The sequence below is a fragment of the Nomascus leucogenys genome, chromosome 19, assembly GCF_006542625.1.
Source record: "Nomascus leucogenys isolate Asia chromosome 19, Asia_NLE_v1, whole genome shotgun sequence".
Taxonomy (NCBI): domain Eukaryota; kingdom Metazoa; phylum Chordata; class Mammalia; order Primates; family Hylobatidae; genus Nomascus; species Nomascus leucogenys.
The window spans coordinates 24,933,331-24,949,541 of record NC_044399.1 but is presented as its reverse complement, the minus strand read 5'-3'; the positions used below and the strand labels follow the sequence as shown (position 1 = coordinate 24,949,541).

Sequence of the window (16,211 nt, the reverse complement as noted above, 5' to 3'; positions counted from 1 at the left end):
ACGCCCGGCCTACCCATTTTTTTAAAAAACACAAATGTATACATGTTTTAGGTTAGGAATATAAAACATTATACTTATAATTTCTAGCTACGAGAGCAATGGGACCATAGAGTAAAGGCGAGAGGAAAGGAAAGAAGAGATCGGTAGTGAGGGGAAGAGGTGAGAAGAGGGTATGGAGGAGACAGACTGTCAGGGGGAAAGAAGATGGCACATGGCATCAAGAGTGGCCGACAACCCAGAAATCTGACGGCTTTCATGGAACAAAAGTGCACTTGTTTTGGTTTTTGCTAGGTTTGGTTTTGCTTTTTTCGTCATTCACACCGAGTTTATTGCTTCCATCTCTGGCGCTTCTGCATCAGTAGGTACATTTACATGGGCAAAGCCAAACAGGATGGAAATCAAGCCCAGCCATTACATGCTTCTTCCAGGAAGTGACACGTATCACTTCCTCTCCATTTCATTGGCCAGAGCAAGTCACATGACCACACTTCACCTCAAGGGGGCTGGGAAGTCTAATCCTTCAGTTTGTCCAGAAGTCCCAGAGAAGCAGATGTTGGAAATACCTCCCCCAAGTAGACGAATGAGTGAGACTGTTGGAGGGAGAGGAAGGAGACTATTTATCCTTCCAGCTCCTGATGGTCTCATCCCCTTGTTATGAAGTATTCCCTTCCTGATGATCCAGGGTGTCACTTCACCTGTTGTTGCTGACCACTAGTGTCCCCTCCTTCTCTTCAGCCCTCCATACCCCAGAGATGCACTTTGCAGCTGCAGCTACTTGCTGCAAACCTACTTCCAACAGTCTGCCCAGACTAGCACAGCATCTCCTGATCTCTCTCTGCGTGTGCCTGCTACAAGTGAGCACAGACTGGAAACACCCTACACCTCACCTGAGAACTCCTTCAGAAGAGGGCAGGCATTGTGGATATTGGTCTTAGTGGTAGCAGTAGAGCTTCTGGTAGACATTTAATTTTTAAAATTTTTATGGATTACCATGTAATCCAAGAAACAGGAATCGCCACTGCTCTGATATTAGTTCTCAGGTCAATTTAAAGCTAGCCTTGAGCAGACAGGGGATTCAATAACGTGTCTGTTTCAGTGAGCTTTCATTCTTTGTGAGATCACCATCCCTTGAAGTTGGCAAAATGAGAACCTAGACTGCTGAAGCCTGCCTCTAATGAGCCACTGTAGGTAGGTATATCTTGGGAGTTCTCCATGACCAGGGGCCTGAGCTCATGTCCAAGTGCTTACAGTCTCATAGGACTGTCCATAGCGTGAACTGGTACAATTTGTTTTTTCCTCAGCTTTCCCCACCATGGTATGAGGTAAGAAGTGCTGCTTTGTTGACTTAGATAGAAATATCCTTCTGTCCACTTCACAGGTTTAAACTGGACCCATCTAAGTTCAGCTCTGAGGCTCAAATTTGGACTGAATGACTACGTAATTCAATGTTTTTCAGATGTACAACTGAAGAGACTATAAAGCTTTAGAACTAGCTTCTGTTTAATCCCCACCATTACTGAGTGACAGGCAAAAACGTAGGAGTATTTAACACAGAACTATGATGTAACCCTAATCCACTCTTCCTTCCTTCCTTCCTTCCTTCCTTCCTTCCTTCCTTCCTTCCTTCCAGGTTCTGGCTGGTGTAGTTTAATTTATTTCCTATCAAAATGTCTTACCCTAAATGGGTAAGAAAATAATTGTATAACTTGTTAGCTTGCAAGTAGGGAACATTTTTTTCTTTTTTTTGAGACAGAGTCTTGCTCTGTCACCTAGGCTGGAGTACAGTGGTGTGACCTTGGCTCACTGTAACCTCCATCTCCTGGGTTCAGGTGATTCTCTTGCCTTAGCCTCCCAAGTAGCTGGTATTACAGGCGCCCACCACCACACCGGGCTAATTTTTGTATTTTTAGTAGAGATGGGTTTTTGCCATGTTGTCCAGACTGGTCTCGAACTCCTGACCTCAGGTGATCCGCCCACCTTGGCCTCCCAAAGTGCTAGGATTACAGGCGTGAGCCATCACGCCCGGCCAAAATTTTAAAAAGAAAAGAATTGTAAAAGACTTCTAAAATGAAGAGTTTATTAGATGTGCTTCCCAAAACTAGCTCTGTAAATCCATTATAGAGAACTTTTGATAGCGTCCACCTTCTTGCTTCATTCCCCTTTAGGGATTTACTACTTACTTCTACCAGGATCTCTTTCTACCCAGATAACACTCTGACACCAAATGTGTAGGTTTCTTACACCAAAAAATTCAGTTCTCTGCAGACACCAGCTGGGTGTCCTACGATTTAATTCAATTCTGACACTACCTGGAGTTAGGGCAGAGCCCACAGGTTAAGGGCTCTGTCCCACAGGAGTGCCTCACACTTCAGACACCAGTCACAAGTAGTGGTTCTCCAGATTACCCACACTTTTGTCCAACTTGGCTACAAATCAGGGCTCCCACAACCCCTTCCTCAGGTTCAATAATTTGCTGTAATGGTTCATGAAACTCCGAGAAGCACTTTACTCACTATTACTGGTGATTTTAAAGGTTATTATAAGGGCACAGGTGACCATCCAAGGTGACGATGTACATAGGGCAAGTTCCAGAAGGGTCCAGGAGCTTCAGTCCCCATGGAGTTGGGGTATATACCACCTCCTGGCATATAGACATGCTCACCAACCGGAAGCTCTCTGAACCCCTCTGTTAGGGTTTTTATGGAGGTTCCATTATGTATGCGTGATTGATTCATTCATTGGCCATTGGTGATTAACTCAATCTTCAGCCCCTGTCCCCTCCTCAAGGCCTGGTGGAAGGGGCTGAAAGTTTCAACCCTCTAATAATGCCTTGGTCTTTCTGGCAACCAGTCCCTATCCTGAAGCTATCCAAGATTCCCGAAGCCCAGTCATCTCATTAGCATGCAAAAGACACGCATATCACTCTGGAGATTCCACGGGTTTTAGAAGCTCTGGTCCAGCCTGGCCAACATAGTGAAACCTCATCTCTATTAAAAATACAAAAATTAGCCGGGCATGGTAGCATGCACTCGTAGTCCCAGCTACTCGGGAGGCTGAGGCAGGAGAATCGCTTGAACCTGGGAGGCGGATGTTGCAGTGAGCCAAGATCATGCCACTGCACTCCAGCCTGAGCAACGGAGCGAGACTCTGTCTCAAAAAAAAAAAAAAAAAAAAAGAAGAAGCTCTTGTGCCAGGAACCTGGGATGGAGACCAAATATATATTGGTTATATCATAGTATCACAGGGTTACTTTGGCATTTGGGAAACTTGAGAGAAATGGGCAATAACTGTTGCTTTAAAAGCTTGGGTGCTGTGATTCTGCCTTCAGCCTCAGCCACTTTTGTGGTGCTTTGAGTGGCATCAGTACCTCCACTGACATTCTTCTGTCTTTCCTCTCTCTCTTCCCCCCTCCTTCCCTTCTCTTTTCTCAGATCTAAGGGTTATAATGAGGGGCAAACTGCCTGGCTATTTCAGATAAGACTTCACCGAGTGGCTGTTCAGCCCATGATTTACCCTGCAGTTTAACAGGCTCAGGAATTAGGTTGCATCAGTTGAGTGCAGGTCAGTTAAGCCTATGATCATCATCAGACAGTGATTAAAGGACCATGTCTGCCTTTTTCACTATTATATCCCCTGCCTCTAGCCCAGCCTGCCATACAGTAGATACTCAATAAATATTTGCTGAATGATAACCAATATTAATCAATTTTATAAGATTTTGACTGATAGTCTGTATGAATTAATAATTGTATTATAAGGGGCATAACTAGTTCACATACCTATAGCAGTGATTTTGCTCAAGGCACTCCCAGATAGATCCATTCAGGAGACTAAATTATAGCTCAGAAATATCCTTTATCAAAAGGAATCTGGGCCGGGCATGGTGGCTCACGCCTGTAATCCCAGCACTTTGGGAGGCCAAGGCAGATGAATCACGAGGTCAGGAGATCGAGACCATCTGACTAACACAGTGAAACCCCATCTCTACTAAAAATAGAAAAAATTAGCCGGGCATGGTGGTGCTCCTGTAGTCCCAGCTACTCGGGAGGCTGAGGCAGGAGAATGGCGTGAACCCAGGAGGTGGAGCTTACAGTGAGCCAAGATCCCACCACTGCACTCTGCACTCCAGCCGACAGAGTGAGACTCCGTCTCAAAAAAAAAACAAAACAAACAAAAAAAAAAACTACCATCGGAGTGAACAGGCAACCTACAGAATGGGAGAAAATTTTTGCAATCTACTCATCTGACAAAGGGCTAATACCCAGAATCTACAAAGAACTCAAACAAATTTACAAGAAAAGAAAATAACCACATCAAAAAGTGGGCGAAGGATCTGAACAGACACTTCTCTGAAGAAGACATTTATGCAGCCAACAGACACATGAAAAAATGCTCATCATCACTGGTCACCAGAGAAATGCAAATCAAAACCACAATGAGATACCATCTCACACCAGTTAGAATGGTGATCATTAAAAAGTCAGGAAGCAACAGGTGCTGGAGAGGATGTGGAGAAATGGGAACACTTTTACACTGTTGGTGGGACTGTAAACTAGTTCAACCATCGTGGAAGACAGTGTGGCGATTCCTCAAGGATCTATAACTGGAAATACCATTTGACCCAGCCATCCCATTGCTGGGTATATACCCAAAGGACTATAAATCATGCTGCTATAAAGACACATGCACATGTATGTGTATTGCAGCACTATTCACAATAGCAAAGACTTAGAACCAACCCAAATGCCCATCAGTGATAGACTGGATTAAGAAAATATAGCACATATACACCATGGAATACTATGCAGCCATAAAAAAGGATGAGTTCGTGTCCTTTGTAGGGACATGGATGAAGCTGGAAACCATCATTCTCAGCAAACTCTCACAAGGACAAAAAACCAAACACCGCATGTTCTCACTCATAGGTGGGAATTGAACAATGAGAACACTTGGACACAGGAAGGGGAACATCACACACTGGGGCCTGTCGTGGGGTCAGGGGAGCAGGGAGGGATAGCATTAGGAGATATACCTAATGTAAATGATGAGTTAGTGGGTGCAGCACACCAACATGGCACATATATACATATGTAACAAACCTGCACGTTGTGCACATGTACCCTAGAACTTAAAGTATAAAAAAAAAGGTGTCTGATTTCCCAAGAAAGCAAATAATGAAAATAATTTTTTTAAAAAGGAATCTGAAAAAATTTTGTTACCAAAAAAATACAAACACCAAGCTGATTAGTATTATTATTATTAATATTGTTATTTCTGTCTAAAGAAAATATACTGATACATGGCATAAAAATCACCTTATCTTTTAAAGATAATAATCTATAAAATACAGGATATCTATAGTTATTTGCACCATTTGAAAATATTTTAAATATTGCTCAGTAAAAGCCCAGTGCTTACAGCCAGAAATATGGTTGTAAGATTCATCAGCATGTTACAGAGGGACACTAGGGTCACCACAGACTGATTAGGTCCCTACTGGCAATGGTGTTTATGACCATTGGTGCACTTGAGCTATGGGCCGCTCTGGTCTCGATCAAACAATATCCAAATCCTAGTCTGGAAAGAGTTCAGATGTACCAGTTCATTTTAGGAACATTTTAGGGTTCCATTTTTCCCAGTGACTCAGTGCACCATAAAATTTCACTGCTGGATCTCTAATACCACATTCACTGAGCTATCCAAGGAAAGGGGTTCTGTTTATTCATGAAGGATATGTTTCTTCCAACATTTATCTGATCTTTCCTATTAGAAGTTAATTAATAATGATCATCCGGCTTAAAGACTTAAAAAAACTTCATATACGTTTCATAGAACATTTTATATAATGATCATCAGGCTTAAAGACTGTAACTTTAGACAGTAAAAGTTATGTAAGGATAGGAAGCTCCTTCAGGGTGGCCTTGGCCCAGCTTAGGTAGTGGGCCAGTGGTCCAAAGGGTAATATACCTGGCACTCTGAAAATAATGTAATTAGTGGAATCTTGGGGAATTGGCTAAGAGAACATTGCCACACTTGGGACCTTTCCTTTTACTTCAGTGAGTTTGGCTATCACGTGGGATCTTGCCCTCATGCCCTATCTGATTTCCAAGAGCCAGACAAATATCCACCTACAGCTATACCAAAGAGAGCATGGTTTGGCCTGGCTCCAGGAAGCCCCCATTTCTGATCACAGCTCTACCAAATATACCTCAAAGGAAGGGCACTTAATGTTTAGTTAGCAATGGTTGACCCACAAGGGCTCACATAAACCTCATGAATACTAACTTTGTAAGTTTAAGAGAAAGTACTTTCAAAAAAACAAACCTACACAACAAGAAAAAGAAACCTCCTCTTTGGCCATTAAAGAGATTGTTGGTGAACCCCTTGATGTTAACATGCCTCATGGGTCACGTTCCCTTCTTAGCCTTTGGATACAGTATCACTGGGAAGCGATTCAGATTCACATGCTTCTGCAATCTTCTGGGCTCCCTGGCCCTTAATCCTCCGAAATAGAAGCCTGAATCTACTTCCCAAAAGGCAAAGGATTGCCATTCATTTATTTATTTAGCAGTGTTTTACTATATATGTTCAAGACATTGAGCCTGGCCTATTGGAGGATAAAAAGAGAAATTGTACACAAATACCACCATCAAATAGTCTAAAAGTTATTTCATAGTTGACATGATACCCTAAATGCAGAAACACAAGCCAGGTCAGTGGTATCCTGGGCCTCAGGCACCACTGCGGCCCTCCTAAGTTGGCAAACTATACAGATGTCTGTTGGTAAATGAGGATCGCTGTGCTATACGTAGGACTCTCCCACAAACCTTTATCCTGGGTCGCAGTCCCAGGATATGTGCATAGACTGCCTGCTACTGCTAGCTCCCTCCCACACATGGCCTCGCAAGAGTCAGCAGGGTGTATTCATCCATCGGTCCTGGCACCTGTACTCACCGTAGGGACCTGGCAGTTTGTTGTTATTTTTTTTCCAAAAAGAGGAAATATCACTACAATACCAAAAATAGGTTTGGTTTTTCTTTTTTTTTTTGAAACGGAGTTTTACTCTTCTTGCCTAGTCTGGAGTACAATGGCGTGATCTCAGTTCACTGCAACCTCTGCCTCCCAAGTTCAAGTGATTCTCCTGCCTCAGCCTACCAAGTAGCTGGGATTACAGGCGCACGCCACCACGCCCGGCTAATCTTTGTATTTTTAGTAGAGATGGGGTTTCGCCATGTTGGCCAGGCTGGTCTCAAACTCCTGACCTCAGGTGATCTGCCTGCCTCGACCTCCCAAAGTGCTGGGATTACAGCCATGAGCCACCGCGCCCAGCTATGGTTTTTCTTTATGATCAAGTATAAGTCTATTTGAGCCCAAAGCTTGAGGATGGCCCCCCAGGAGCAGAGATTCAGATTGCCCTGAATATGCATTCTGATTAGCAGCAGTTACAGTGGGTTTAAAAAAAAAAATGAAAAGGCAGTTCCTAAGTTGTCTACCAAGAACTTACATTAAAGTAACATAAGCAGGGCACATGTTCTCAGGATCTCCTGAGGGTTGTGTCACAGGCCAGATAAGTTTTAAAAAAATAATAACATAAGCTATTGATTATCTATACATTGTTCTTTTTATCGCACATCCCAGGAACATGAAGCTAATGAGTGAAGCAGCTAGTCAGTAACAAAATGCCTTTAAACCGTTGCCCCCCCACCCCGTCATGGCAGGGTGGCGTGACTGAAGCCCCATACCTGCGTCTCTCGGGACCTGATAAAGTTTGAATACCTCATATAATTCAGACTTCCCCGAGTTATTTTTGTTCTCATTTCCCCTCTTTTCATCAAGATCTTTCTAGGAAAGCATCATAGATGAACAAAAATGGTTTTGGTTTCTTTTATGTTCAGGAACTTAGTCTTGCATAGCCAGAAGGTTCATTTCCAGATGGTCCTGTCTTGCGTGGTGGGGATGGAGAATGGGTGTTTGTATTTCACTCCCCCAAAACTCCCTGAGCACCTAACAAGAGTCCGAGGATACAAGAGAAAAGTAGCTTTGGGGTGTATGCCACACCCCCCAATATTTTTCATCACTCATCAATGTCAGGCTGAGAGATTTCCTTACCTACTTCCTAAATTTCCCTCCTGTACTGTACTTCTGTCTTTTCCTCTCCTGACCAGAATGCACACAGCATATGAAAGCCATCCTTCAGGGCCTCCAAAAAAATTATCTCCTCAGCCAACTGGAGAAATTCTTCCACTGGAAGAATATTGAATTCCTAGGACACACTGCCTCCCGCAGAATATTACAGACTGAATCTCAGCAAAGCATTAACAGAAAAGGATGAAGAAAAAATGATTTGTAGGCTTGGAGCCTGAGAATCTAGGGAAATGATGGGTGTCATTTACTGAACAAGTGAAGACAGAGATATGATCTGGGTTAGGAGGGAACTTTGATCTGATTTTGGACATGCTATTATGTCCCATAGCCAGGCAGTCAAGCAAAAAGATCTGCTAGGTATTTGGACATGTGCAACTGAAATTTCAATGGGAAAACGGGGCTAGCAACATAGACTTGGAACCCTTCAACACAAAATGAGGATTGAAACCATAAACGTGAGCCTTAGGGAAAACCCGTAGTAGACAAAAAGAAGAAACAGGAGGCAGGAGAAGGACCTTCGGTTCTCTTGGAAGCCCAGATAGTTGCAAGAAGGAGGAAGTTAGTGAGACAATAAGACAAGGAAGCCCGTGAATTTGACAATAAGGAAGTTATCAGCAACTTGGGAAAGAAAATGTTAAATACAGTAGTAAAGTGCACTCAACTCTGAAAAGTGGGCTTTGTCCTGTCCAACCCCCTCAGCACCACCTCCTGTCAAATAATGTCACCCCACTGAATAAAGATGTAAATCTTAAATCTATGAATTACACGTGAATGGACTGCCCTTCTCACTAATCGAGTCTTGCTGGCTAAATCCCATTTCTTTTTCATCTAAACAAGCACGTAACCTTTACAAACCTCATTTTCCTCATCGGTAAACTTCCAGCTCCACAATTCTTGGATCCTTTCATCATTGTACCAGTTGGTACTCTGGAGAAAGGCTATAAACCTAGAAGGGTCTGTAGAGATCTATTTGGCTCCTGGCCTATGGAGGAATGAATGAATGAATGAATGAAATCCAGTTGGGTTTATTTCACTGATTTCTCCTTTCCTGACTTTGAAATCCTGTGGCCCTTAGTTCATTGTCTGGGTTTTCTTTCAATAACTTCTTCCCCAGGGTTTATTCATGCCAGCCTTCCACCTGCCACTTTTCCAGACACAAGAAAATATCCTAAGAAAACATCAGCTGCATCCCTAATGCCCTTCTCCTGTGGCTCACCTGCGTAATTCTTGGCCATGTCTCCAGCAGGACAGATTTCCCTGGCATTCTTCCTCTCTGTTGTGCCTCACCCCAGCATCTTCTCTCAGCATGGGATTGTCTCCATAACTTCACTCTGAGAGCATCTGGAGGCATTTCGTCAAATCATGAAGCTGTACCAGTCTCTAGGGTAACAGGTTTTATAGCTGACCCTCAGGTTGGTTCTGATGTTCCATAGTAACGATAATGCTAAGGTTTGGAGCGTCCTTCATGGAAAAGAACATCTGCTTAGTTTCAGCTAAAAGATGCATGTTATAACAAGTTCCATAGACTCTTACACTCTTCTCCATTTACTCCTAATCATAGTTTAGCAGTATGCATTTGGAGCTGCAATATAGATGCCCTGATGTTTAAAAAAAGAAAAGTAGAAGGCTATTTTATAAAATTACAGGCAATGCAGTTAACTGCAGCTAAAGTGGTGCTTTTTTTTTTTTTTTTGAGACGGAGTCTCACTCTGGTGTCCAGGCTGGAGTGCAGTGGTGTGATCTTGGCTCACTGCAACCTCCACCTCCTGGATTCCGGCGAATCTCCTGCCTCAGCCTCCTGAGTAGCTGGGAGTACAGGTGCACGTCACCACACCCAACTAATTTTTGTTGGTTTTTTGGGGGAGATAGAGATCGGATTTCATTATGTTGGCCAAGATGGTCTTGAACTTTTTTTTTTTTTGGAGACAGAGTCTTGCTGTTGTTGCCCAGGTGCCCAGGCTGGAGTGCAATGGCACGATCTTGGCTCACCACAGCCTCCACCTCCCAGCTTCAAGTGATTCTCCTGCCTCAGCCTCCCAAGTAACTGGAATTACAGGCATGCACCACCACACCCAGCTAATTTTTTTGTATTTTTAGTAGAAACGGGGTTTTTCTATGTTGGTCAGGCTAGTCTCGAACTCCTGACCTCAGGTGATCTGCCTGCTTCAGCCTCCCAAAGTGCTGGGATTACAGATGTGAGCCACAGCACCTGCCCAGTCTCAAACTCTTGACTTCAAGTGATCCACCTGCCTCAGCCTCCCAAAGTGTTGCTACCGTGCTCGGCCAAGTGGTACTTTGTTAAATATTTTTTTTATTACAACAGCTTTTGGGGTACAAGTGGTTTTTGGTTACATGGATGAGTGATTTAGTGGTGAATTCTGACATTTTGGTGCACCCGTCACCCAACTAGCATACAGTGCACCCAATATGTAGTTTTTTATCCTTCACCCCCCTTCCAACCTCTCCCTTCTGAGTCTCCATAGTCCATTATATCACTCTGTGTGTTTTTGCATACTCATAGCTTAGCTCCCACTTATAAGTGAGAACACACAGCATTTGGTTTTCCATTCCTGAGCTACCCCACTTAGAAAAGTAGCCTCCAGGTCCATTCAGGTTGCTGCAAAAGATATTCCATTTCTTTTTATGGCTGAGTAGTATTCCATGGTGTATATATACTACCACGTTTTCTTTATCCACTCATTGGTCGATGGGCACTTAGGTTGGTTCTTTATCTTTGCAGTTGTGAATTGGGCTGCAATAAACATATGTGTGCATGTGTCTTTTTCATATAATGACTTCTTTTCCTTTGGGTAGATACCCGGTAGTGGGATTGCTGGATCAAATGGTAGGTCTACTTTTGGTTCTTCAAAGAATCTCCATCCTATTTTCCATAGTGGTTGTACTATTTACTTTCCCACCAGCAGTGTATAAGCATTCCCTTTTCACCACATCCATGTCAAAGTATATTGTTTTTGGATATTTCAATAATGACGATTCTTGCAGGGGTAAGGTGGTATCTCATTGTGGTTTTGATTTGCATTTCCCTGGTGGTTAGTGATGTGAGCATTTTTTCATATGTTTGTTGGCCATTTGTATATCTTCTTTTGAGAAATGTCATGTCATTTGCTAAAGTGGTACTTTTATTATAATAAGGATCCATGCCAGCTCACCACTGCTCTGCACAGATGGCTAACCATAAACCCTTCAGTACTTTTATTATTATGTATTATTAATTTAAATGTATATACAATTCTCTATTAATTGCTTTCACATTGGAAATTTCAACTCCAATTTTTAACCTGCTCAGACCTCAGAAAATCAAGAGAGATTCTAGGAGACTGTCAGATCTGTAGCCACCCCAGGACATCCCAACTGTGCAGAAGATACAGCAGTCTATTCTTGGGCCCTTTGAAGGTCTAACTAACCTGAGGATGCTGGCTGCCTACCCTTCTTTCCACAGCAGCTCACCACCCAGGAAAATAGCCCTGGGCAGACCATCCTCTGTAGGACCTCATGACTAAGTCACCCTCAGCCGTCCTTCTCATTCTCAGCATTAGTGACATTCGGGGCCAGATAACTCTTTTTGCAAGTAGTTGTTACATGTGTTATAGAAAAACATAAGTGTTTTTTTGGTAGAGATGAGATTTCATTATGTTGGCCAATGTTGGCCAAGCTGGTCTCAAACTTTTTTTTTTTTTTTTTTTTTTTTTTTTTTTTTTTTTTTTTGAGACAGAGTTTCACTCTTGTCGCCCAGGCTGGAGTGCAATGGCACAATCTCGGCTCACCGCAACCTCTGTCTGCCAGGTTCAAGCGATTGTCCTGCCTCAGCCTCCCGAGTAGCTGGGATTACAGTTGCGTGCCACCATGCCTGGCTAATTTTTGTATTTTTAGTAGAGATGGGGTTTCACCATGTTGGCCAGGCTGGTCTTGAACTCCTGATTGCAGATGATCCACCCACCTCAGCCTCCCAAAGTGTTAGGATTACAGGTGTGACCCACCGTGCCCAGCCCTTATCTGTGGCCTATTAAATAAACTCTGCAGCTGCTCATTTACAGCTCTGGCTGCTCACCACCGACATTTCTCCTTTCCTGCTACAGGTCTTCCCTGCTCCCCACACTCCAGCTTCACCGCCCCGTCTCACCCCCAATACAGCCTCCTCTCCAGCCCAGTGGAGGTCATGCACTTTCCCCCGCCTGGTTTGCCCTTCCCAAGCCTCTTCTGCCCATTGCAGTTGTACCCCTCGAGATACTCTCAGCTGCCACCTGTTCTACCACACTTAACCCTGTTCCATAACGTCAGGCCAGGCTGCTTTTCCTCTGTTTCTCTGCTGTGGCACCTGTTACATCCCGTTTGGTGTGCTGGTTGCATACGTACCTGACTCCCTTGGGATAGGCCTGCTAAGAGTGGAGACATTGCCTCAGCTGCATAGCCCCCTACCCCTAGCACCTTTCAAAGTAGAAGAACAATAGGTGTCACTCTATGGAGCCAAGTGTGTGGGGTGTTTCCTGTTCATCCTCACCAACCTGTGAGGTAGATATTGTTATCCCCACTGTACATATGAAGAACCTTAGGTGCAGAGAGGTTAGGTAAGTTGCCCAAGATCACACAGCTAGTAAATGGCAGCCGGAATCCAAACTAGGTTCATCTAGGCTGGGCACACAGTGACACACGCCTGTAATCCCAGCTACAAGGGAGGCTGACGTGGGAGGATTGCTTGAGGCCAGGAGTTTAAGACCAACCTGGGCAACATAGCAAGACCCCATCTCAAAAAAAAAAAAAACTAGGTTTATCCAACTGCAAAGCCTGGACTCTAACCACTATGTTACATATAACAGGGACTTAACAAAGTGCCGAGTGTCACTGTTGAATAAGGGTGCCATACCTCACCACACAAATTTGGCTTACCCATAAGTAACATTTAAATTAGACTCATTGAATTTTAAAACCCCACTGATAGGTCCCAGCTGCCTTCCTGCTAATAGATTTAGCTGTCTGAATAAGGACCACATCCTCCTGAGAACCTAGCCTAGTTTTTGTTTCTAGTATGCAATCTGAGTGTTCGGCATTCATTGTATAGATATTTTTCTCTTGGTTGGTGAGGTCTCTCATCATTTTGCAGAGAACTGGCTTTGAAATCTTGCAGTGAAGACTAGTGGGATACGGGCCAGGCACGGTGGCTCACGCCTGTAATCCAGCACTTTAGGAGGCCGAGGCAGGTGGATCACTTGAGGTCAGGAGTTCGAGACCACCCTGGCCAACATGGCGAAACCCCGTCTCTACTAAAAATACAAAAATTAGCCAAGTGTGTTGGCGGGCACCCATAATCCCAGCTATTCTGGAGGCTGAGGCACAAGAATCGCTTGAACCCAGGAGGTGGAGTTTGCAGTGAGCCGAGATTGCACACTGCACTCCAGCCTGGGTGACAGAGCGAGACTCTGTCTCAAAAAAAAAGACTAGTGGGATACCATTTTCAAATAGGGCTAGGCAAACTGGGAGAAACAAACAGGAGGTAATTCTGGTCTTGGAATTTATGAGTTTCTCTATCTAAAAGTTTACATTCCGACTTTCTTTTTATCTACAGGTTTATCTTGAGTTTTAATACGTTGTTCTTTGTCCCAGAAATTTAATACACCTTCTTCCTTCTACTAAGAAAGATAATTGTACACCTTGCCCTCACTCTTTAATTCTTAGCATAAGCCTTGCCTTCTTTATAATTTAGTGTAACTTGAATAGGGACAGAATCATGAAGATTGAGAACCGTAACTTTCTGTCGTGGGCAACACCGTGATCACAAATCATCCAGCAGTCGTAGAATAGCTGCTTCCTGTCTTATTGCAACTTGCCTCACCAGCCGTCACAGTGTGTGACCGTTTATGCATGAGCCCTGAGGTTCCTGACATGTTATGGAAACAAACAGGTGTCACCCCTCTGCAGAGAGACCCCATGGCAGACTTTCTGGTGGCCTCATCCTTCCAACAGACACATGATAGGTAAATGTGTGTTAATGGTGGTAAGAGAGACTTCATAAAACTCTTCAGCCCCTCTCTCCAGTGTCTAGAAGCCAAGTTCATCTTTAAAAGACACCACTTTCATGTTGACCAGGGGCGATGAAAAAAATAGAAAATAAAAATAAATAAAAGACTCCGCAGCACTTAAGCTTGCAGATGGGCGCCTCTGCTAAGCAGGGAAGGTGTCCAGGCACATTCATTGCCTGCTTCCTTGCTCACGGCCATTTGGTTGCCTCTCTCCTTCACCCTCATTCTCCATTCTCTGAGTGCTTCCATTGCCAGTCCTAACTCCCAATAGTCTTAACTCTTGTCGTGTGAGGCAATGATTTCCAGCTCTCACAGCAGGACAGACAGTGCAGCATCAGATAGCCCCATCACCTCTCCCTCGTTTCACTTCCACTTTGATGAGACAGCTGCATCTTCCTAGCACAGTCACCACCAGCACCAGCTCAAAATAGTTATGTGGGGTTTTTAACTTTTTCTTGAAGAAAAAAATGTACAAAAGCTGTTCTCTACATATCCCAGTTCTCTATACCTTCACGGTTGCCTAAATTTCAGACTTGCAGCAACTCTCTCCCATCATTGTTTTTTGTTTCTCTGAGAGGGCCTCTGAAAATCGGCAGCAAAGAGGCCACTTTGTTTAATTTAAATACACTGCAGCAAAATGAAGGTAATTGTCCACACAGGCCATCTGCTACCTGGCAGGTGTCCATGAGTCAGGGAGATAGAAATGGAGACTAAAGTGTCTTCCATTCTGTTACCATGATAACAGCTTAGCTCCAAGTTTTAGATGCGTGTGCGTGTGGAGGGGGATGCAGTTATGAATGCTCTGCAGGGGGCATTAACTCTTAAAGTCAGGCTTTTTGCCACAAGTCTCTCTGGCCTTGTTTACCTGACTATAATGTGTGCCAGGAGGATTAAAAATTCTTCCCTGTTCCATGAGGAAAAAGAAAGAAGGGAAGTCCTATTTTTAGAGCCCCTACTAAGTGCCAGGCATCATGCTGGGGCCACCCAAGCATGGCCAAGAACAGTGCAGTATCATTTTCCTACTAAAGACACTGCCTTTCTCTCTGTGCAGCTGGTCTCCTGGCCAGTTCTCTCTGCCACAGCGTGTGAGTCTCTGCCTCTGTGCTCAGATGCAGAGCTGGTGAAGGATCCCCGTGTCCTCAGGGCACCTTCTCTGGCATTTTCTGTACCTGTTTTGGCTCCAACATGAGATTGTTTTTATACATAAGAGATTCTCATAATCCCTGTATTCTCGTTTCTCACATTTCCTTACTGGGAATGAAATTGACTATCCCCTGGAAAATCATGGTTAGTGTCAGTCGTCAGAAGTCTTGACTGATCCATGTTCCTTTTAGTCTCAGAAACGTTGTGCTGTGATCCCAATATGCTTAGTTTTCTCCTAGCAGTTTAAGGCAATTAGCAGACCCAGGGACCAGTCCTAGCCTATCTACTGATTTTGTGTGTGACCTTGTGACCTCTCTTGACCTCAGCCTCTTCGAATGAATGTTGGACTAAAACAAGCTACTTTGCTGGGGTCATGAACCCTCTGAATTTGTAATTTCTGAACACTTTTCTTGGAACATGATGCAGAGCTTTCTCGGGTTCTCAGGGTCTTTGCTGATTTGAAAATGAAGAGCCAGCAGTCTCGAGAGCTTATCAGATTGTAATGTTTCACTGGCTCTACGTTTGCAACAGAACTGTTTCCAACTGTTATACAAGGGACCTCTGTATTGAGAGAACCTGAGTCACAGGGCATTTATTGTGTTTAGTTATTGGTTAGACCCATGATTGGCCTGTGCTGGACTCAAGCCTTTGTTACAGCTTGTACTACAACAAGATTCCACTGTCCTTATATCAGGAAACCTTAAAACACTGAGTAGCATGTTGCAGAGCTTCCCTTGCTTCTCCAGGCGAATTGCCCTCTCCTGGCAGCTGAAACCCAGAGGCACAAGAGTCTTTTGTGCCCATCATTGGACAGCATATCCCCATCCTTGGAGCCACCTGACTAGTTCCTCTACCTTCGCAGATTTCTAGGTGTTTCTCAGGTTTCCC

The 16,211-nt window shown here is 43.9% G+C and overlaps 1 protein-coding gene across 27 annotated transcripts in view; it reads left to right on the top strand.

Annotated features, from left to right (window-relative positions):
• The window catches only part of DTNB (dystrobrevin beta), a 297,564-nt gene that overhangs the window by 257,156 nt on the left and 24,197 nt on the right, over positions 1-16,211 (top strand). The window contains exon 16 of one of the 27 annotated variants that reach the window (XM_030800625.1): positions 3,432-4,992. The exons of the other annotated variants lie outside the window; for them this stretch is intronic. Within the exon in view, the coding sequence (XP_030656485.1) occupies positions 3,432-3,437 (6 nt within the window). The 3' untranslated portion in view covers positions 3,438-4,992. Of the gene's footprint in view, positions 1-3,431; positions 4,993-16,211 lie in introns of those variants that run through there. 27 annotated transcript variants of the gene reach the window in all.